The 23981-nt window shown below is 42.5% G+C and overlaps 1 protein-coding gene across 11 annotated transcripts in view; it reads left to right on the forward strand.

Moving 5' to 3' along the window:
* The window catches only part of RMDN3 (regulator of microtubule dynamics 3), a 219132-nt gene that overhangs the window by 185197 nt on the left and 9954 nt on the right, over positions 1–23981 (forward strand). For all 11 annotated transcript variants that reach the window (XM_033952294.1, XM_033952295.1, XM_033952296.1 and 8 more), the window contains one exon: positions 15844–15897. In XM_033952294.1, the coding sequence (XP_033808185.1) occupies positions 15844–15897 (54 nt within the window). The remainder of the gene's footprint in view (positions 1–15843; positions 15898–23981) is intronic.

Below are 23981 nucleotides of genomic sequence, written 5' to 3' on the forward strand. Positions count from 1 at the left end.
AAGAGACTTGGCAGAAGGGCTGCGAGGTAAAATAACATCATTCGCCGATGACGCCAAACTAAGCAATGTAGTGGGCAAAAGCACAACAGACATAAATTCAATGTCCGACAACATGATGCACGACCTACTCCTACTGGAGTGCTGGTCTAGGTCCTGGCAACTCAGCTTCAATGCCAAAAAATGCAAAGTCATGCACCTGGGCAGCCAAAATCCATGCAAGACTTACACCCTTAATGGCGAGATCCTAACAAGAACTGAAGCAGAACGAGACTTAGGGATGATCATTAGTGAGAACATGAAGACTGCCAATCAAGTGGAGCAAGCTTCATCCAAGGCAAGGCAAATCATAGGTTGAATATGCAGGAGTTTTGTCAGCCATAAGTCTGAAGTCATTATGCCATTGTATAGATCCATGGTGAGGCCCCACCTGGAATACTATGTGCAATTCTGGAGGCTACATTACCGTAAGGAAGTGCTGAGACTGGAGTCAGTCCAGAGAATGGCCACCCGGATGGTCTCGGGACTCAAGGATCTCCCGTACGAGGAACGGCTGGATAAGTTGCAGCTGTACTCACTCGAGGAACGCAGTAGCCCTTCTTCCTTCCTTTTACCTATCCATATTCAGGCTCCCATTTCCCCTTTTACCTTTTCTATTTCCATCTGGCGTTGGTGGGATTTGGGCTCCATTGCTTCCACCTGTTGGAAACTAGGCCCTTGTGCTACTTATAGTTTACCTCATTATCTTTTCAGCTTGTGTGCTGAGGATGCACAGAGAATTCAGTTTGTTTGGGGGGTTTTCTGCAGGGTGTCTGTCTTGCTTGTATCTTTCCACCTGGAAAGCAAATGGCACTCTGTCGCGGAGCCTCTGCTGGGCCACGGGGAGCTGGTTGAGCTCAATGTCAGGGGTTGTCGGGTAGGTCTTCTGGGCCGCGGGAGAAGTAGGTTGTTTCTGGGAGCCAACAGGATAGCGCCGTGGCTCCTTTAGTCCCTTGCCCCCCCCTCCCTTTCCTTCCCGCGGTCCCCTCTGCTTGTTTAACTTTCCGGCAGCTCCTTTCACAATCGCCGCCTGTTGGAAGCCTTCTCCAACGCAGGAGCGGCTCGTGAGAGGAGCCGCCGCAGCGTCTTTTAAGTTAAAAAGAAACTTCAGCCGGTTGGGCCGTATTGTGCAAGGTGGAGAGTAGGGAGGCTTGTCTGGCGTGCATGCGCACTCCTACCGCCACAGCCCAACAGATCAGGGATCAAGGAAGCATGCGGTAAGAGTGCGCATGTGCGCTTAGCATTTTATTATTATAGATACCGCCATACCGAAAAAGTTCTAGGCAGTTCACAACAAGGTGAGCTAATACATGGGATACAGATAAAATACAAATTAGAATAATGGACTTAAAAACAGATAAAGACAGAAAGCATTTACAATATAATGCAGAAAATACTGGCATGGCAGGGAAAGAAGTAATACATAGAACAGATAAAATACATCAAGTTGAATATAAGGAACTTGATTGAAAAAACGAAGCAGAATGCACTAAGATACCAGCCTATCAAAGAGTTGATTCTTTAACAGTTTTCTAAAATCAAGATAGGAAAATACCTCTAACATAATTTTTCCAAGACATACATTCAATTTAGCGGCTTGAAATGAGAAGGATTTTATCGAGGAATATGAAAACAAGTGCACTCTATGTGTGGTCTTTTTGGTGTGACTCAAAGAAAAATGAGACACAAGATAACCTGGTAACAAACCCGAAACTGATTTATAACAAATACAAGAAAATTTGAACAGAATTCTCGACTATCGGCAACCAATGGAGTTTGGAGTTTCAAATAAAAAGGAGTGATATGCTCCCATTTTTTTAAAACCAAAAATGAGGCGAACTCTCAATTTTTTGAAAATTTTCTTGTAAGCACCTAGATATATAATGTTACAATAATCGAGAATACTTAAGATAGAAGACTGTATCAGTAAACGAAAGGAAGTTTTGTTAAAATACTTCTTAATGGTACAAAGCTTTCAAAGCACAGAGATATATTTTTTAAACAATAAATCCGTATGTTGTTCCAATGTGAGATGTTTATCCAGAGTCACACCCAGTATTTTAGTGGATTGTTCTATATTATAGGTCAACCCATTCACGTGTATTGTTGTTTCTTTAATCTTATCGTTGGGAGTTGCTTAAAAAATTTAGTTTTTTTCTGCATTTAATTTCAATTTATAAGCAGTCATCCAAAGTTCAATCTGACTTAAAATAATCACTAAAAAATTTATGAACTCCAGTGACAGACAAGTTAACGGGATGACTATAGTAATGTCATCCGCATAAATGTAGACCTTGAGCTTTAAACTTTGCAACAAATTTCCCAAGAAAGCAAGGTAAATATTAAACAAAGTGGGGGACAGAGGTGAACCCTGTGGAACCCCACAAGAGTTTTACCAACGATAAGACAAGGTATCTTCTTTAAACACTTGGTATGATCTTTTACCCAGGAAGCCACGAAACCAGTTCAAGACATTACCTGTGACTCCAATGGATTCCAAACAATCCAACAAAATAGTATGATCAAAAGCACTGCTCAGATCTAGCTGCAGAATTAACACACTTGAACCTTGACTGAATAATGAATGCAAATAATCAAACAGAGAGGCCATGATTGTTTCGGTACTAAATCCTGACCGAAAACCAGATTGATTCTCATGCAAAATGCTAAACTTATCCAAGTATGTAACTAATTCAACATTTAACAAACCTTCCTGTATCTTCCTGTACCTTCCTGAGCACTAAGTTCCGTACCTTACTCCTACACTGAATACAAACCATGCTCACAGACGGCATTTTCCTGACTGACCTCAGTGAAATCATCATCACCCCAATCCTAAAAGACCCAAAAGGACCAACAGACCACCCATCCAACTACAGACCAATCACCTCAATACCTCTATATATCAAACTAACAGAAGGACTAGTAGCCAAACTCCTCACCAACTATCTCAAAGACCATAACTTACTCCATCCTACGCAATCCGGCTTCAGAACTAACTTCAGCACAGAGTCACTACTAGGCTCCCTTATTGACACAGCAAGGCAACACCTCAGCATTGGAAAAAAAAAATGCTGCTCATACAGCTGGACCTGACGGCGGCATTTTGACTTGGTAGACCATAACATCCTACTGCAAATCTTGGACTCAATAGGCATCAGATAAAGTATACTCATGGTTTGAAGGTTTCTTAAAATCCAGAACATACAAAGTAAAATCAGACAAAGAAAAATCCAAACCTTGGTCCAACCCAAGCGGCGTACCACAAGGATCCCCACTATCCCCTACTCTCTTCAACCTATATACGGCCTCTCTCAGCGTTTACCTGAACAAACAAGGCCTAACCTCTTATAGCTATGCTGATGACATCACCATCCTCATACCTTTTGACCAACCAAAACTCTCAATGACTGACACACTACACCGAACTCTAGTTACAGTTACGACTTGGATGGAACACCACAAACTGAAACTCAACCCAGACAAAACTAAATTCATCCTCCTAGAAAATAACAAAGTCCCAACCACAACCAACTTAGAAATCAACTTTATCAATTACCCTATGCAAACCACCCTAAAACTACTAGGTATGACTATTGACAGAGGCTGCACCATGCAACCACAAATAAACAAAATAATACAGAAATCTTTCGCAGTTATGAGAAACCTTAGACAAGTCTGAAAATTCTTCGAAAGAACACAGTTTCAGCTCCTAGTACAATCTCTAATCCTAAGTATTCTGGACTACTGCAACATCCTCTACCTCCTCTGCCCTGCAATAATGATTAAACAACTACAAACAATTCAAAATACAGCTCTGAGACTCATCTACTCATTGAAGAAACATACCACATTACTGAGGCATACATCGATTCACATTGGCTTCCAATCCAGGAAAGAATACAATTTAAATTCTACTGTATACTATTTAAAACTATAAACGGAGACAGCCCAATCTATCTAAACAACCGCCTCATCCAAACTACCTCTACCAGGCATAGAAAAACACACACCCCATTCACTTACCCCCCCAACCAAAGAAGTAAAACAGAAAAAACTATACGACGGCCTACTAGCCACTCAAGCAGCAAAAATAGATAACCAAATCTCCAACCTATTGATAACAACCCCAGACTACAAGATGTTCAGAAAGGAAATAAAAACTATACTCTTCAAGAAATCCCTGAATAAAGCTTAATACCACGAATACCTCCTTCTTACCATCCCTTCCCTAACCCCTGATCCTACTTAACCCTCTCTTGGAAACGATTTCTGATCTAACTTTGTAACCCTTCTTCCATAACTCTTTTTGTAATCCGCTTTGAACTGAAAGGTAATGGCGGAATAGAAATCTGTAATGTAATGTAATGTAATCTTAGTAGCCAGAGGAATACTGGCAATAGGTGTAAAATTAGATGCAATGCTGGATGATTCTTTAGTGTTTTTTTAAAATTGGTGTAATCACAATTTGACCCTGTTCCTCGGGAAACTTCCCTATGGATAATAAGAAATTAATCCACATCAACAATTTGGCCTTAAAGTTGACCGGGGCAACTTTCATAACATTTGGAGGACAGCTGTCAAGTCTACAGTATGAGTTAACATATTTATTGTAGAACTTACTAAAGGTTTGCCAGTCAACAGATGTAAAATTATTCCAATTCAGATCTATTCTGGGTGCATCTGCCCCTAGGAGGATGGGAAAACACCAATGATGCCTCTAAATCATAAAGATCATTGACTAATTTAAAAAGGCTACTACTATTGGATGATACATTGCCAATTTTTTAGGTGTAAAAATTTTTTTCATTTCTCCTTTGTCAGTTTTTTTGTAATCTATCAGTTTTTGCCTCCAAGCTTCTCTATGCTCTGGTGTTCTAGATTTTAACTATTCTCTCTCCAATTTCCTTGGTTCCCTTTTTAACATTAAAAGATCTGAATCAAACCACCCATCTAAATTTCTAAATCTCTTTCTTCTCAGTTTAATAGGGGCCATATCATTTAAAATATAGGTACTAGTATTGATCCATGAATCCATAAATTGTTCAATCTCATCATTATGTTTAGAAACTATATCATAATGGGACCAAAGTTCCACAGGGTTAATCAAACCTCTGCTAGCATGCAATTTTTTTATTTCTTGTTTTATTATCATTGTTTTTAGATTGAGTTGTCTTTGATTGCCAGTCAAATTCAAAATTATATAATCTATGATCAGACCATAAAGAATCAGCCCAATTAGCTTGTTTTTAGCAAATTTTAGGATTCACTGGTTCTTTAGAAGAAAAGGTAATAAGATCTAATTGATGACCCTTTTGGTGGGTTTTTATTGAGAATGATTTGAAGAAGCCTAGTGAAGAAATAAAAGACCTGAACTCTATGATTTCAGGTTGATCTACTTGCTCTAGATGAGTTTTGATGTCCCCACTCAATAGGTTATAAGCATCGGTTATTGAATTAGTTAGCAAAAATTCAAAGAAGTCCTCCTTCGCTAAACTCCATTTTTTAGGAGGAACATAACACACATTGGCGATTAATGCATCCGCTAAAATTTTAGAAGTTAGTTTAAGAGACAAAATTTCTAGTTTAGAAGTAGATTTGGAATTTAAAACAGTACAAGTTAAATAGTCTCTAAAAATAATGGCCAAACCTCCACCCCTTCCCCAAGATCTGGCTAATGATAAAATTTTAAAACCGGGGAGGGGGGAGACATGCTTGAATGATAATGTCGCTATCTGAGAGCAACAAAACAACAAAAATTCAAATGGTACTGTATTGACAAAATAAACAAATACCAAAAACCATTCACAAAAATCAAAAAAGAAACACCGATTCCAAAGCTACTTATTAAAATTTACTATAAACCTTAAATCTTATAAATATTTAAGTACTCAATAATTTAAATTATTAATTAATTAATGCAGTGACATGCCTCAGACTTAGGAGTAAATTTTCCCAGCTGGGACTCATTCAAGAGAAAAATGAATTACCGTATTTTCACGCATATAATGCGCGCATTATACACGATTTTACAAACCGAGTATAACCATGCGCGTTATATTCATGAGCGCGTTGTACAAATTTTTTTTTACATAGTTCCCCCCCCCGACGTCCGATTCACCCCGCAGGACCGCTCGCACCCCCACCCCGAAGGACCGCTCGCACCCGCACCCCCACTCCGAAGGACCGCTCACACCCCCACAGCCGCCCTTTCTCTGATGTCAGTAAGTAAAACAAAATCACATTGGGGGATACGAGTAAACAAGGTTTCTCAGCAGGGAACACCTGGCTTGGCCTCCGTGGGTGTGGGTCGCTGGACTGGATGGACCTGATCCGGAGGGTCTGATCCGGCGAAGCCATTTCTTATGTTCTTGTGTATCCTTCAGCCAGTCTTTAATCAGCAAGGATTTATTTCTCATAGATCTTATATTTAAATAAAAACTATTACGATTTTGATATCTGAGCGAATCAGTTGGGAAAAAATGAGAATAAGTCAGATTTTTTAGTATTTGTTGTTTTTTGGTATACGGCTTATTTAATCTGCGAGAGGGCTGATAAAACTGGAATGGGAAATGACCCAGATTCCATATATATATGTAAATAAGAAAAGGATATATCTTCTACATCCCTTTCAATAAATTCACACTTATCAACAAATCTCAATTATCACCGACCCTCAGAGATACCACCCTGATATTCAAAATATTTCACTGTATCTGGCTTCACGCACCATATCTTCACCGGGTCATACTATATAAATATTTTTAATATTTTTAAATGTTTTGGCAACAATTTTTTTAAAAGTACTTAGCTTTTAATCTTTTAGTGGTCAGCTTATAGGGACATTCATGCCAACATGTTTCACCCAGCAGGTTTTTTCAAGGCTCGTATCCCTAAACCAGCTTTTTGTCGCCTTGTCAGACCACCCAGTATTCCATATAGTCATATAAGGCACGATACGGAGTAGTTGGTAAACTTATCTTTACAGCATGAGTTGTAGTACAGTAAACAGGAATTGGCACAGAATACAATAGAACAGCTGGCCTGTTTCTAAAACTGATTAAATAAAAAAGAAGAAGCAATATGGTCAAGTGATTATATAACAGTGCCATGGCTCAGCGCCCCAGGAAGTAAGAAGTGAAAAAAATGACAATAATTTGAAACTGAGTACACAATAATTTAAAATTGAGTACACAATACTTATCAGTCTTATAGCGCTGCTTCTCATGGGTAGCAAAATGATAGTATGTTGTGTCGATAAATGCAGGATTTAAAATGGCCCAGCGTTGAAGTGAGGCAGAAGGGGAGTGAGCTCTTCCACCCAAGATGCAACCGATCAAAGCTGGACCAGCAGTAGCGAATGCAAAGTAAAAATAATAGTACTTCCCGCTGGAAACTATTTAGGGTCTCTCAGTCCCTAGTCGCTTCATCAAGTCGCTTCACAAAGGCGCAAACTAAGGCGCACGCGCCTTTGATGTGAGCCTTCAGCAAGCCTAAACAGCTGCACGCCGTTAGCATGATTCAAATTTAAAGCCCAGCTGCCTGATGTAGATGGCGGTCAGCTGGTTGGTGAGGCAGTGAAGCTCCCGTGTCCTAGACTGAAGAGAGGCTCTAAACAGGACCTTGTAGTATAGCCAGCAAGGAAGCAGTCTAAGAGATCAGTTCAATTCTAGAAGCAGTAATTAAATTAAAGCAGGCTTTCACCCTTTGGACTACAGGAAACAGCTTAGCAGAGAGCAGCTTAACAGAGTAGTCTGGCTGCATGCCATTAGCACAATTCAAATTTAAAGCCCAGCTGCCTGATGTAGATGGTGGTCAGCTGGTTGGTGAGGCAATGACACTCCTGTGTCCAAGACTCATAACCATATACCAATTCATCCTGCTCACAGAAAATTTCTGTGATTTCAAATTGCCCGTCAACACTTTCGGTTTGGCCTCCTCTCTAAGAGTGTTTACCAAATGCCTTGTAATAGTGGCAGCAGCTTTAAGGGATCACGGACTTGAGGCGTAGGGACACAGACTTAAAGATCCACAACAAATAAGAACCCCACTGATTGGGAATTGATTATAGAAAGGTCTGGAATCTTGTGATATTTTTCTTTAGATCCAGGTTCCGGCCTACCAAGAAACGGTAGCAATTCTGCTTGCTCTGATAGCTAATATGCTTACTAATCCAGTTCACTGTTATCTACTGAAAGAAGATAATCACGACTGTTAAATCTTTTTACTTATCCTTTTAATGCAGTATCTCAAGCATGCCCCGATGGGACCCATTTCACCTATACAGGCTTTTTCAAGGGTTCAAATGAGGAGCTCTGAGGGGGTGGGTCAGTTGGGAAATGCTGCATAGGCCTTTGCAGCATCCTTTGGCTTCCCCCTGGCCTCCCGCTCTTACCTTAAGAATTACAATGTAGCATATTAATATTCCCATAACTGTGTTTTAACATGCAAAAATTAACATATAAAAATTAATTAATACATGACCAAATTTGAATTAGAATGGGTAAATAATTCACCTTTTTCTGAACACATTTATCTGTGGTGTAGATTTATAGACAATATTATCATGTTATGCAAAGGCCCAGAAAATACATTAATAAGCTTTCAAATTGGCTTAATTCTTGCGATGAAAATCTGGAATTCACTATGACATATTCCATCATAAAATTAATTTTTTAAGATCTAGAAATTCAACAAGTATAGAGTAAATTTGAAACTGATGTTTTCATAAAGGAAATGGACAGGAACACTTTCCTATCTTACACTAGTAATCATCCTGGTAAATTAAAAAATAGTCTTCCATATTCACAATTTATAAGATTGAAGAGAAACTGTTCTGATGATGATAAATTTAGGAAACAAGGTAAGATTTTGGAGAAAAAATTATTGTAAAGAGGATATCCGAGGAGCATAATTAGTGGGGTTCTTATTTGTTGTGGGAATTACCAGATTGCCTCACTATTCATCTTCATTTTTTGCTTTAGTGACAAACTTAAAGATCTCAATCTGTATACTTTGGAGGAAAGGTGGGAGAGCCAATGAATTCTTGTTTACTTATCCTTTATTATTGTACAATTTTCGCTTGCCCCAACAATTGTATGCCCGACGGGACCCATTTCGCCTAAACAGGCTTTCTCAAGGGTTCCAACAGGGAGCACTACATAATACAAATATAGGAAAAACTTCAATACATTTATACCTTGTTACCCTAAAACTGTGTGATAGCCTGTAAGATGATCTACTCAACATTATATACACAAAAACATATATTAAAAATTAACTATAAACTTCTTCTAAATACATCATAAAAATTTTTTATTAATTCTGAATACACATATAAATCACTACTATGTTATATCTTCTCCACATTATACTTTTAATTCAAAATCCTCAATTAGTAAACTCATTATAAGACTCAATTAGTAAACTCAATTAGTAAACTCATTATAAGACTAATCATTTTATTGAAATCACTTGATACTTATTCGACCACTTAATTATTATTAATTAAAACCTATTCAATTAATCATTATTAATTAAAACTTATACATTATACAATGAAATCACAAATTCAGAAAATAACTCTTTAAAAATTGAAAATTGAACAATATAATATCTATAAATAAATGGACATTTTTATCATATCTAATACAGGAAACCATATGATGAATGATATAGATAAATAGATAAACCACATATAATGCCAACACAATAAATAAATACACTTCAAATTCCTCTAATTGAATAAAACTCCTCAATTAATTCAATTAAACAATATATCCCAAATAATTAATCTTTAAATAAACACAAGCATCTCTAATTAATTCATCAAAGATTTAAAACTACTGATGATACACAAATCCTCAAAGTGCTACTTCACTTAATAATGAAACTGTCCCTCAATTCATATCTTCAAAACACTCCCCCATTACTAATAACTCTAACACATACACAGGAACTCCCTCTCCAAGTCCAGTAGCAGCTGTCCCTTTATTTTTTTTACCATGCCCAGCAGTTTCCCAGCCTCTAACAGTGGCTTTCTCCCCTCCCACAGCTCTCCTTACTTGCCAGCGCAGCGATTCAGGAAGGCAGCCTCGGGTCCTTTGTGGGGTCGCTCCGCCTCTGAGGAAAGAGGAAGTTGCATCATCGGAGGCGGCTGCGACTCAGCAAAAGCCCCAAGGCTGCCTTCCTGAATCGCTGCGCTGGTAAGTAAGGAGAGCTGCTGGGAGGGGAGAAAGCCACTGTCTGAGGCTTTCCATGATCTCTCTGGCCCTGCGCGGACTTCAGCTCGTCGATCTTGCCAGCCCTGCGCGGACTGGCAGGAAATTGCAGATGTCAATTTCACCGGTCCTGCATGGACTGGCAGGAATTTTCTGCAGACCGGCACCGGTCCGCGGACCAGCGGTTGAAGAACAGTGTCCTAGAATACTGAGGGAGCTTAGAGAAATCTTAGCAAGATCTCTTAAGGATTTATTTAATAGATTTTTAGAAATGAGAGATGTTCTGCAGGATTGGAGACAAGTTGATGTGGTCCCTCTTCACTAAAGCAGGGACAAGGAAGACATGGGAAACTACAAGCCTCACGTTGGTAGTAGGAAAAATAATGGAATTGCTGCTGAATGAAAAGAGAGTTCTCTGAAGACAAGGTGGCATAATATTCTTACATGTGGATGATGTCATTTATGGAACCCAAGTGCACTGTCACTTTAAATTTTTAAGGCAGTGCCCATACTGCACACATGCTGGTGCCTTCCCACCCAACATCGACTCGTAGGACCATCAGTTTTAGTTTTCTGTAAAGCCAAGAAGCTATATCTTCAGTTTTTCCTTAGCGCATCAAACTTAGAAGTCATTTTTTTGTACCTTCCTGATTTCAGTGTTTGTCTTTTTCCTCATAATTCTTTTTTTTGTTTGTTTTGCATTTCTATTGAGCTTGGTTCAATTCAGTCAATTTTTCATTTTTTGGCCTTCTTGCCACTTCAAAAGCATCAACATTTCTCGGTATGGTTTGTATTTCAGCTCCCCGGGCCCTCAAACCCTTTGACTTTGCATTAGCCATTTCTCCCTCTGTCAAAGTGCCAAGCTGCTTCAAGAAATTACATTACATTACATTAGAGATTTCTATTCCACCATCACCTTGCGGTTCAAGGCGGATTACAAAAGAGTTATAGAAGGTGGGTTACAAAGGAAGATCTGGACCATTTCAGGCTCTGATCCTCATAACTGGTGTGTTCAATGTCTAGGTCCTGACCATTGGGACATTCGTTGTGTCCTCTGTCTCTGTATGCAAGTCTGAGAACTGCAGTGTGAAAAACATTTTGGTTTGGCATTGTGTGGGAAGGCACCAGCATATGTGCAGTATGTGCCCTGCCTAAATAATTTAAAATGATCATGCACTTGGCAGTGTCCATATTGGGTTCCGTGGATAACATCACCCATTTGTAAGAATATAGGCCTGTTGTCTTTGGAGAACACATGCTTACAGGTAAGTATTTTTGCTTTAACTTTCTAGAATCCAACAGGTTGCAGGATCTGAGGCAACATTGTTTTACCAAAGAAAAATCTTGTCAAACAAATTTGATTTGATTTCTTTGACTGGGTGACCAAATACAGTGGTGCCTCACACAACGAACTTAATTCGTTCCAGGAGCAAGTTTGTTATGCGAAAAGTTCGTTATGTGAAACGCGTTTTCCCATAACAATACATGTTAAAAAAAATAATTCGTTCTGTAGCATAAAATATGCTAAGATGACATAAAAAAAGATAAATTTTTGGTTATTATTTTTATTTAGATACATCTAAAAACATAATTGTTTTTTAAAACAACACACATTTTTTAAATTTAAAGACAGACTAAGTAGAGTCTAATTTTACAGTGAGAGAGGGCAGAGTCTCAGCGGCAAAAACTGGGACTTAACTGTTCATTTTTTTTTTTTTTTCTACCGTGTTTCCCCGATGATAAGGCAGGGCCATCAAATAAGACAGCCCCCCCTTTTTAGAAAAAAATGTAAAATAAGGCACCCCCCCGCAAATAAGCCACCCACCGATACCTGCGCTTACCCGAATCGGGTGGTACGGTGGGTGACTCCGTGTGGTCCCTGGCACCCCCGACACGATCGGGGCAAGAGGGAGCTCAAGCCCTCTTGCCCCCCCCGACTCCCCGACACGATCGGGGCAAGAGGGAGCTCAAGCCCTCTTGCCCCCCCGACTCCCCGACACGATCGGGGCAAGAGGGAGCTCAAGCCCTCTTGCCCCCCCCGACTCCCCGACACGATCGAGGCAAAAGGGAGCCCAAGCCCTCTTGCCCCGCCGATTCCCCAACTCCCCGACAATATCGGGCCAGGAGGGAGCCCAAGTCCTCCTGGCCACGGCGACCCCCTAACCCCACCCTGCACTACATTACGGGCAGGAGGGATCCCAGGCCCTCCTGCCCTCGACGCAAACCCCCCCCCCCCCCAACGACCGCCCCCCCCAAGAACCTCCGACCGCCCCCCCAGCCGACCCGCGACCCCCCTGGCCGACCCCCACGACACCCCCAATCCCCTTCCCCGTACCTTTCTGTAGTTGGCCGGACAGACGGGAGCCAAACCCGCCTGTCCGGCAGGCATCCAACGACGGAATGAGGCCGGATTGGCCCATCCGTCCCAAAGCTCCGCCTACTGGTGGGGCCTAAGGCGCCTGGGCCAATCAGAATAGGCCCGGGAGCCTTAGGTCCCTCCTGGGGGCGGGGCCTGAGGCACATGGGCCCAACCCGACCATGTGCCTCAGGCCCTGCCCCCAGGAGGGACCTAAGGCTCCCGGGCCTATTCTGATTGGCCCAGGCGCCTTAGGCCCCACCAGTAGGCGGAGCTTTGGGACGGATGGGCCAATCCGGCCTCATTCCGTCGTTGGCTGCCTGCCGGACAGGCGGGTTTGGCTCCCGTCTGTCCGGCCAACCTTCAGAAAGGTACGGGGAAGGGGGTTGGGGGTGTCGTGGGGGTCGGCCAGGGGGGTCGCGGGTCGGCTGGGGGGGCGGTCGGAGGTTCTTGGGGGGGGCGGTCGTTGGGGGGAGGGGGGTTTTGCGTCGAGGGCAGGAGGGCCTGGGATCCCTCCTGCCCGTAATGTAGTGCAGGGTGGGGTTAGGGGGTTGCCGTGGCCAGGAGGACTTGGGCTCCCTCCTGGCCCGATATTGTCGGGGAGTTGGGGAATCGGCGGGGCAAGAGGGCTTGGGCTCCTTTTTGCCCCGATCGTGTCGGGGAGTCGGGGGGGCAAGAGGGAGCCAGGCGGAGAGAGGGCAGTTAAGCGCAGTGCCTGCGCGGAAGGATGCAGCTCGGGCGACTTCGTTGTGTGAAACGAAGTTCGTTGTACGAATCAAGACATAAAGTTCGTTGTGCGCAGCGTGCGCTGTGCGAGGCGTCCGTTGTGTGAGGCACCACTGTAACTGGATAAAGGACATTACTGAATGTAATCTACTTGTATTTCAACAAAGCTTTTGATACGCTTCCTCACAGAAGACTCATGAATAAGCTAATTGGGCTGAACTTAAGACCCAAAGTGGTGAACTGGATTGGTATTTGGTTGACTGCCAGATGATAGAGGGTGGTGGTAAATAGTAGTGCTGCCCGATTTCCGATTCAAATTGATTTGAATTGGGTGAATCGATTTGTTTTAAAAAAATAAAAATAAAAAATCGGCCTTACCGATTCAGTTACCAACCCTCCCCCCTCGCCCCCTAAAGCAGGAGCAGCAGCACTGCCTCTTGCTGGCTTGCCACTGCCACTCCTGCTTTAGAGGCTGAGGGGGGAGGGTCAGTTGGGAAATGCTGCATAGGCCTTTGCAGCATCCTCTGGCTTCCCCCCTGGCCTCCCGCTCTTACCTTAAGATAATTGGCAGCCTGCAGAGAGGATCATGGTGCTGTTGCGATCTTTGCAAGCTGCTGTTGTCCTTAGCATCAGTTGGCTCTGCCACGATCCTGCCCCTGACGTCAGAAGAGGGGCGGGACTGTGGTAGAGCGAACGTGGTGCTGAGGACGATAGCCTGCAAAACAGCACCGTGATCCTTTCTGCAGGCTGCCGATTATCTTAAGGTAAGAGCGGGAGGCCGGGGGAAACATGCAGGCCTTTTGTGGGGGGGGGACCAGGCCTTTTGTGGGGGGGGGGGGACCAGGCCTTCAGGGGAAGTGTAGCCTTCAAGGGGTGACCAGGCCTTCAGGGGGAGTGCAGCCCTTCGGGGGATGCAGGCCTTCAGGGGGAATACAGGCCTTCGGGGTGTGCAGGCCTTCGGGGGAGGGGGGCCCTGGTGTAGAAGTACAGGCGGGAAAATCGAATCGAAAAGTCGATTCAATAGGCTGAATCGAATCTAAAAATTTTTTTTCCTGAATTAGGCAGCACTAGTAAATAGAATTTGCTTGGAAGAAAGGAAGGTGAATAGTGGCATACCTCAGAGGTTGGTACCGGGGCTGATTCTATTTCATATATTTGTGAGACATTGCTGAAAGGTTAAAAGGAAAAGTTTGCCTTTTTGCGGGTGACATGAAAATTACCAACAGAGTGAAAACTCCAGAGGAAGTAGAAACCATGAGAATAGGTCTCCAAACATTAGAAGTCTAATGTCTGGCAGTTAAAATTTATTGTGAAGAAATGCAAAGTGATGCACGTGGGATGCAGAAATCCAAAGGGGATAGGAGATAAGAGAGTGATTCTCCATGATTCCTCTCCTGCGCTGTGCTTGATGGTATCTTAAGGATCTCAAGGTGGCAAAACAATGTGACAAGGTGATGTTTGTGGCCAGAAGGATGGTAGGCTGCATAGAGAGGTATAACCATTAAAAGAAGGGTAGTGTTGATGCCTCTGTATAAGTCACCGGTGAAGCCCCACTTGAAATATTGTGTTCAGTTTTGGAGACTGTTTATTTCAGAAAGGATGTAAAAAAAATTGAAGCGGTTCAGAGAAAAGCAACCAAAATGGTATAGGGTTTGTGCTACAAGATAAATGAGAAGAGACTTGATGACTTGAAGATGTATACCCTGGAGAAAAGGAGAGATGGGTGATATGATAAAGACATTCAAATATTTGAAAGCTATTAATATACGAACAAATGTTTTCCAGAGATAAGGCAGTAGAGCTAAAGGTCATGAATTGAGGTTGCAGGAGGGCCAACTTAGGAATAATGTCAGGAAGTACTTTTTCACAGAGAAGGTGGTAGATAACCAGGAATCTGTGGGAAGTGGTGCAGATGAAAAACGGTAACAGAATTCAAAAATACATGAGATAAACGCATAGGAATACTGAATGGAAAAAGAATGGAACCAAATAAACTTAGCAGTGCTTAGATTGCAACTCCAGTAATTGGAAAACAAAGCCAGTGTTGAGCAGACTTCTACAGTTTGTGCCCTGAAACTAGCAAAGACATATCAAGATCAAGTAGGCATATGTAATATTGCATCATACCTTATGCTATGAGTTATCTTATTGGGCAGAGTAGATGGATCTTGCATGTCTTGTCTGCTGTTACCTACTATATTACATATATCTTTATATTGTGATTTTTTTTTTTTAAATGTACCCTTGACATAGGTGTTCCACTGAAAAAAGCTCATGTCGGGTCTCTCATTTAAGCACACTGTGTTTTTTTTGTTTATTTTTGGTTGGATTAACATTTATAATTGAAGTATGACTGAACTGATTTCAGAAATTCTAAAGTATTCTCGTCACTCGTATGCATAAAGGTTCTTGTGTTTGTTGTAGCATATTAACAGATTTCAAATTTACTCCCAGACATGGTCTATTAAAATTCTTTTTTTTTTTTCTTCTTTCCATTTTATTCAGGCAGAGCAGCTAAGCCCAGGATTTTCCTTGGCAACAAGGGTATACCTTGCCAAGGTAAGTGATCACTGCTTGTCTTTTTTACTGTCAACAATTTATCATTCTTTTCTTAAGCTTGAGTATGAGAGAGGAAGCAAAACAGGAAGCATGTCTTAGGTGCATCTATTATGTAAACATAAACTTGCAGTAATTGTCAGATTTTAATCTTGTGTATTAAAAGGGGATGGGTTTAATAGATTTCTTGCCTCAGACTTCAACATGTCTCCCTGCAATGATGAGCATTGATAGAGAATATTTATATGGCAATAAAGAAACCATGGGCTCCTTTTACAAAGGTGCACTAGCATTTTTAATGCACGCACTGGATTAGCATGCACTAGCCGAAAATCTACCGCCTGCTCAAAAGGAGGTGGTAGCATATATCGCGCGCTATTCCACGCATCAAGGCCCTAGCGCGCCTTTGTAAAAGGAGCCCCATGTGTGCATTACTTTTGTTTTTTAATGTATTGAGTCCTCAGTTAATAAGCAAGATGAAATCAGCCATACAAGTGAATAAGATCATCTGTCAGTACTGACCTGACCTTGGTGTTTCAGAGCTTAGAAAACAAGGGGGCCCTTCTACTAAAATGCATTAGGTAGTTAACACATGAGCATGGTAACTTTTACACGCTGACATGATAGCATGTACTAATTTGCACATTAACTGCTTGCCATGGTAACGGTGGGAAATGGATAGGTTACAAGTATAGAATGGGTGTGGATTAGAGAATGACATGGGGAAAATATATGTCCCCGTCACTGCCCCGTCCCCGGCCCACCATCCTCTGCACCGCCCCGTCACCGTCACCGCCATCCCTTTCACCGCCCTGTCACCACCACTGCCATCCCATTCACCGCCCCGTCACTGTCCCCGCAGCATCCATAAAAGCCTCAAACAGGTATGATTTTATATATTTAATAAGTAGAGGGGGTTAGTCCACTTATGATAGAGAGAGCAAATACCAGCGTAGAGCAAATACACACAAGAATCACTACTTAGTCCACTTATGATAGAGAGAGCAAATATCAGCACAGTTTCTCAGCCATACAACAAGCTTTATCATTAGCACAGCTCTAGCTGTAACCAGTCCATTAGTCTTCCTTAGCCATATCTGAGATCCTCCTCATAATTATTATAAAGAAATCTCTCAATTGTAGGCTGTACCATACATAGAGAATGGAGGGAAGGAGAGGAAGGAAAAAAAAAAAGATACAAGCCACAAGATTAAAAAGGGGAGTTGGATTTGGGTTGGGAGAGGTGTTCTTTCCTTGCTCTTGAGTTTGATTGAGCTGATGCCAGGGGATCAGCTCAACCGGACACTGGAGCAAAGAATGAACCCCCCCCCCAGGAACCCTGGGCAGGCAAGCAGAAAGTGTGGGGATGCGGCCCACCTTACCCAGGTTTCCAGGGAGCAGGGTAGGATGCAACAATTTCTCCCAGGATCGCACAGGATCAGAGAGATCCACCACGTGTTGAAACTCGAAAGCAGTGTGTATCCATTCCCATGAGTTACTGAACACGTGCTGGATTCCTCCAGTCTTGCAGCACATGTTCAGTATTCAGTAACCCATGGGAATGGATACACTAGTAGATTAAAAAAAAAAAAAAAAAAGAACCAGCTCCGTGCTGCAAGAGCAGCTCAACCAGACTCCGACAGGTCACTGGAGCAAAGAATGAACCCCCACCCCCCACCCAGGAACCCTGGGCAGGCAAGCAGAAGGAAAGTGTGGGGACGCGGCCCACCTTACCTCTTACAACTAGTTGTAGCGCCGACAAAGTTTTCAGCTCCTCCAAGTCCGCAGTGACTCCAGTCCAGGCAGCGACTCCAGCAACTCCAGTCCTCTCAGCTCCGAAATGTTTCCAAAATCCCAATCGCTACTACTGCGCCACTACAACCTATTAAATGCGGTTTTCAAATCATGTGTGGCAGTATCGATTGGTCCCCTCACTGCTTGAGCCAGTAAGAAGTGACTAATCAGGAGCCAGTATATTGAAGTGGGAGGAGTCAATGCGGCAACGCGCAAGTCGCGATGGAGAGTTGGAGACAGCATGGCTGAGACAGCATGGCCGGCGGAAGAAACTTGAAGAAGGATCAGACACGGTAAAGACACGGTAAATCGCGAGTACAAATCTTTTCACCGTTCTTGCGGGCGGTGAAAACTTTTGTTCCCATGTCTGCGGCGATTTGGCTATAGAGTCTCCATAGCCTGTGGCCAAACTGCAGCACACCGCGGCTTCCCATGGGGATCGCTCACCTTGTCCTTCTCTAGTGTGGATTGCACATTACAGATAGTTCCTCAAGAGAAGGTATTAAGTGCATCTGTGTTAATTGCAAATAATCGTAACATGTTGTAAAGAAATTTTCTCTGTGGTGACTTCAGGGGACATGCTTGACATGCCCCCAACAGTTACTGTAAAGTTTTTTTGTACTTCACATTAATTTTAGCTGTAAAAGCACAGTAAGTGCAAAATATTACCACACTTTAGTAAAAGGGCTTCAAAGATTTTCTGAAAATACATTGATTTTGCAAGAGAGATTACTATTACTTGAGCCTCATTAGCTGACTGGAAATGTACAACACTTTTGAAGACTTTCTTGCCTCTTGTTTTGTAGTTATTTTATTGTGTTATTTTTCTCATATGTTCTTTTGTGATCCTCACGCACAAAAAAATAATTTTCAGAGGTTTTTAGTTATTTTGAGGATTTTTTTCCCTTCTCTCCCCCTTAAAATTGGTTTTCTTCTTTTTTTTTAACATACTAGCCTTGTTTCCAACTATAGCTGAAAACTGTAGGAACTTGGACATACCGTATATACTCGAATATAAGCCAAGATTTTTGGGCCAAAAAAATGTCCCAAAAATGAGGGTCACAGCTTATATTTGGGCCATCACCTACTTGACCCCTCCCGAACTGATTGAAGGCCTCCACAGGACTTGCCACAAGACCCAGTGGTCCATCTATGGGCTGAGATATGAGGGATCCCCCATCTCCTGTCCCGGCCGAATCCAAAAACCCATGCATTCCCCGCGCAATCCACCCCCCCTGGGCAAATCCCCTGACTCCTTGGCGGCCTCGTGGTGGACAGGACAGGAGGAATCCCTTCTGCCTCCTGTGCCTACCAAAATTGACAATTCCACTCTGGTTGTTGCATATTTGTGTCTGTGGTGTTGTTTATTCCCCTGTTTTTTTCTTGTCTTTACCAAAATTGATAACCACACCTCCCTCCCACCTCCTCCACGTACCTGTTGGGTTCCTGGTAGCCAGCTGGTGCACTGATCAGGAGCGATCTTCTTGCCCTCCTGCTCCATTTGAGGCTCATGGTCGCATATATAAATATACACATACTTTGTCCAGCCCTGGAAAGATCTCTGCCACACCCTGCTGTTGACGCCTTCTCACCGCCCAGAGGGACTACAGTCAGCCAGTTAGAGGCAGCAGGAAAGAGCATAGATATGGACTGCAAGAGACATGGGAGATGGAGAGATGAATCTGCTGTCCTCCCTGAGTGCTTGCTAACCTCTCAGGGGTCTTGGCAGCTATAGCACTGGGGTTTTCTCCTGCTCAGAGTGCATATTAGAGAATGACACGGTGGCTGTTATCTGCGGTAAGTCACAGGTAACCTGCCAAAATGGTGTGGGGGGGAAACAGTGTTCACCGTGGCTACGGGGACAAGGCATTCACCGCCCCATGGAGCGGTGAATTGCCTTGTCTCTACAGTTAAGGGAGGGAACGTGCACGGTCACCAATCACGCTCCCTCTCTCCTTACAGATCGCAGCTGCCACCGCCGAATCGCCACCCCATCCAAGCATCTCCCTCCCTCTCTCCCTTACTGATTGCTTCCGCCCAATCACCGCTGCCGCCCCGTCTGAGCATCTCCCTTTCTCCCTCTTTGCCCCTTACCTTCGTGGCAAGCAATTTCTAAATTTCCTTCCTAAGAGCAGCCGGAGCATTGAAATCGCGTGTAGCTGCTGTAAAGGTCTTCTCTGATGCGACTTCAATGCTCCAGCTGCTTGTAGGAAGGAAATTTAGAAATTGCCTGCTGCAAAGGTAAGGGGCAGGTAGGGAGGAAAGGTGGGGTGGAGAACAACAGACGCAGAAGGGAACTGGGGAAGGTGGGGATAGTCTGCGCAGACAAATCAGCAGAAGTTGCTGCCCACTCGCCTGGGAGAGGTGCTGCTATGAGCGCCAGCACATGTGGACCAGAATGAAAAGGCAACCGACATGCCAGCTCCAGAGACGAATGCTAGCTTACATGGGCTGAAGTTAAGAGGCAGGAAATGTGCAGGCTGGGGGAAGGTGGCTACAGCTGTTGAGAGTTGGAATAGCGAGGATGGACTGGAGGAGGGGGAGGAACAGCCATTGAAGGGAACTGGGGAAGGTGGGGTGGAGAGGAACAGACGCTGAAGGGAACTGGGGAAGGTGGGGTGGAGAGGAACAGACACTGAAGGGAACTGGGGAAGAGAGAGTTGGGAGAAGACACTGAAGGGAACTGGGGAAGGGAAAGAGGGAGGGAAGGTGAGGTGGAGAGGAACAGACACTGAAGGGAAATGGGGAAGAGAGAGATTCCAGACTATGCGGAGGAAGAAGATGGGTTCCAGACCAATTGGGGGGGTGGAGGGAGAGATGGAAGGGAGAGGCACAGTAACAGAGCATATGGAAGAGACAGAGAAGGCAGACAGTGGATAGAAGGAAATGAATGAGGAGATCAGGAAAGCAGAAACAGACAAAGGTAGAGAAAAATTTATATTTATTTCCTTTTTTATTTTTTTGCTTTAGGATAAAGTAGTATATTAGTTGAGTTGATAAAAATTTATAAACAAAGCCCTGCCAGGAGAAGCACTGTAAAAATGCTAGAGCAAGCATGGTCCCTTTTTAAGGAATTACAAAAATGTGGGGTGAAAATATTAACAATCAAAAATCTCAAATTTATTGTTAGTCAGTACAAAAAAAGGTGGTAAAACTGATCCTACACAACATTGCTCAATGTATATTCTTCAGTTCAGCATGGTGAGATCTCAGAAACTCTTACCCAACTCATTATAGAGCAGCCAAGACTGGTCCACTCGATGGGATTCTTTATAATCGTTGGTCGATCACCACCTCCAACCTAATATGAACTTGTTGTCATATTTAAAACAATAAATTACATAAATATGTTATAAACCTTATAAATGTGGAAATTAGCTTTAGCTCAATCGCAATCCCAACAGGGAAGCCAATGGTGAAACGGGCCCCGTTGGGATTGTGGCCCAGCAGCAGCAATTCTTATGTTCTCTAGTTCAGCAGGAAGGAATAAGCTAAATATTGCAGTACTGAGGCTTGTATGGATGCTGCGGGAACAGTGATCATCGGAACGGGGCGGGTCAGTGGTTGCGGGGACAGTGGTGACAGGGACAGTTGTCACAGAGTGGGGATAGGGGCAGTGGTCACAGGGGTGGTACAGGGACAATTCTTTTCCCCGTGTCATTCTCTAGTGCATATGCCCCACAACAAAGCCATGCTCCAGTGATGGAGGTACAATCTGATGAAGACTGGAAGGAAGAGAATTTGGTTTTATGCCATTACTCTCCAGTCAGGGTCCTCATTAGCAGGCGATATTGCCTCCCACTTGGAGATACCAGAGGCTAACCAGATAGCACCCCTAGATCTGGGAGAGGACCCGACTGTGCACAGGCTTTTTAAGCCCTCAACCCTATTAGAGGTAATCACTGAGTCTTTCAGAATTAAAGATAGAGCAGCACCTATAGATCAGTTCTCACTGATGAGCAGCACAAAAACCCAGAGTATGTGCTTTCCCTCGCACCCAGACATCACTAAGATGCTAACGGACCATTGGGATACTCTAGAGCAGTGGTCTCAAACTTGCGGCCCAGAGACCACATGTGGCCCACCAGGTACTATTTTGAGGCTCTCGGTATGTTTATCATAATCACAAAAGTAAAATAAAACACTTTCTTGATTATATGTCTCTTTAGCTATAAATGACAATATTATTATTAAGACTTAGCCAAAAGGAAAGATTTATAAACTATAAAGAGTTTTACCTCATGCAAAATTGTCATTTCTTTAATAAAACATTAACTGTGGGGGGTTTTTCTGAGGCCCTCCAAGTACCTACAGATCCAAAATGTGGCCCTGCAAAGGGTTTGAGTATGAGACCACTGCTCTAGAGGGTCCTCTCCAGGTAGCAAAAGCCATGACAAAACTGTATCCCATGGACGCTGAATTCCAATAGCTTTTCATCTCACCTAAGGTAGATTCCCTGGTGGTGCAAGCAGGGCTGTGGCATCAGAGTTATAGAGTCAAAGACAGAAGCAATTTTTTGGTTACTGGAGTCAGAGTCTGAGTTGGTGAAAATGTGCTGATTCCAACTTCTAATAGAGTTAAATTGTATGTCATGCAAATATTATAATGCTTAAATTTCTTTTTCACAGGTAATAATTTGATTAACTCATTTTTTAAGGATATGTTTTACTTTCAGAATATATTTTGATATAAAGTTCTTTGATTACAAAATGTAATGCATTTTATGATATTTATATTAGTGAATGTGGCACCCTATGAAGAAAATCACAATGGCAAAAAGAGTATCAACGAAGTTGGCTGTTTTTGAACAGATGGGAAGTATTTTGTCATTGTATTACAGAAGATGATGATTGTGAACAAACGTGATGCAAAAATTAGTGGCTTTAGCGGTTCTAGCAAAAATGAGCATCAAATTTAAAAAGACACTTGCAACATTTTTGTCCTAAAGTGTTAGAAGCTGTGAATCAGAAAGATAACAGTACTAACATTCCATTTACTTCAGGGCAAAAGAAAGAGCAAATATCTACTGGAGGCCAAACACAAATATCAAGAATGTTTTCATCATACAAAGTTAGTGTAGTAATGACACCAGAAAAGTTCAAATGGCAGTGATGAATAGTGTACCCTATCTTTTTTTTCCACAACCACCCTTTTTAGGCTTAGTTGGAGAAATGGCTAGAAAACATGGAGTTTCTCTAGAAAGAGGAAGTACAAGGAGAATGTTAATTGAAGAGGCCAAATGTAAGAAGAACAAACATTGAAAAAGTTTAAAGGGATGCTTTGTCAGTTATTTTACTATTAACGTTAGATTTGTTGATGAAAGTAAGAGTAAAGGGCACTCAAGCACATCACACCAGCGAATATCTTCAGAAGTTAGTGGAAGGTGTATTGGAAGATTTTGAAACTAAAAGGAACCTTTCATATGTATTGTAACAGACAATGCTTCAAATATGTTAAGTTTAATTGAGAAAATGAATAAAGTTGATGATGAAACCACACAAATATTAGAAGATACCAATTTCTGCAAATGATCTACAAATGGCACAAATAGATGAAAGCAGTGAATCTCAAACTTTAGATGATATCGTTGAAGAAGCATCTAAGTTAATTACAATTCAGCATGTGCATTCTGCTGTATATATACTGCAACTAGCAATAAGAGATGAATTGAAAGATCTTCATGCAGCTACGCTTATAGGCAAGTGGCTGTTGCAGCCAGGATCCATAAAACAGATGCTATTCTGCAGAGATGTCCTGGAAAAGGAGACATTTTGGATCATGGATCAAGCAACATGCTGGGGAAGTACATATTTGATGATAAAGTGTTTGTTTGAACTAAAAAAACTTTCTTGAAGATTTTGACAACATAAATGTTTCAAAATCTGAAAGCCTGTGGGTGGAACTAGCAGATTTAAAAAGTCTACTTTCTCACCTTTTTACTGTCACCAAGAAACTGCAGGCTGAAGATTTAACACCTGTAAATGGAGTGGGAAAACTTGATGCTTATCTTGACCAAAAGAGGATTACCATATACGTATACTCAAATATAAACCAAGATTTTAGGGCCAAAAATAAATAATGAAGTCAGAGTCGGAAAGCAATTTTTGGGCTCCTGGAGTTGGAGGTTTTGTGTAGAGATTGACACGGGGACAAATTTTTCCCCATCCCAGTAGGAATTCATTTTCCTGTCCTGGCGAGTTCTTGTCCTGTCCCTGCCCCATTCCTGCAAGCTCTGTCCTCATCTGCACAAATCTCAAACACTTATAAGTGTTTGAGGCTTGTACGGTTAAGGC

The sequence above is a fragment of the Geotrypetes seraphini genome, chromosome 7, assembly GCF_902459505.1.
Source record: "Geotrypetes seraphini chromosome 7, aGeoSer1.1, whole genome shotgun sequence".
Lineage (NCBI taxonomy): Eukaryota > Metazoa > Chordata > Amphibia > Gymnophiona > Dermophiidae > Geotrypetes > Geotrypetes seraphini.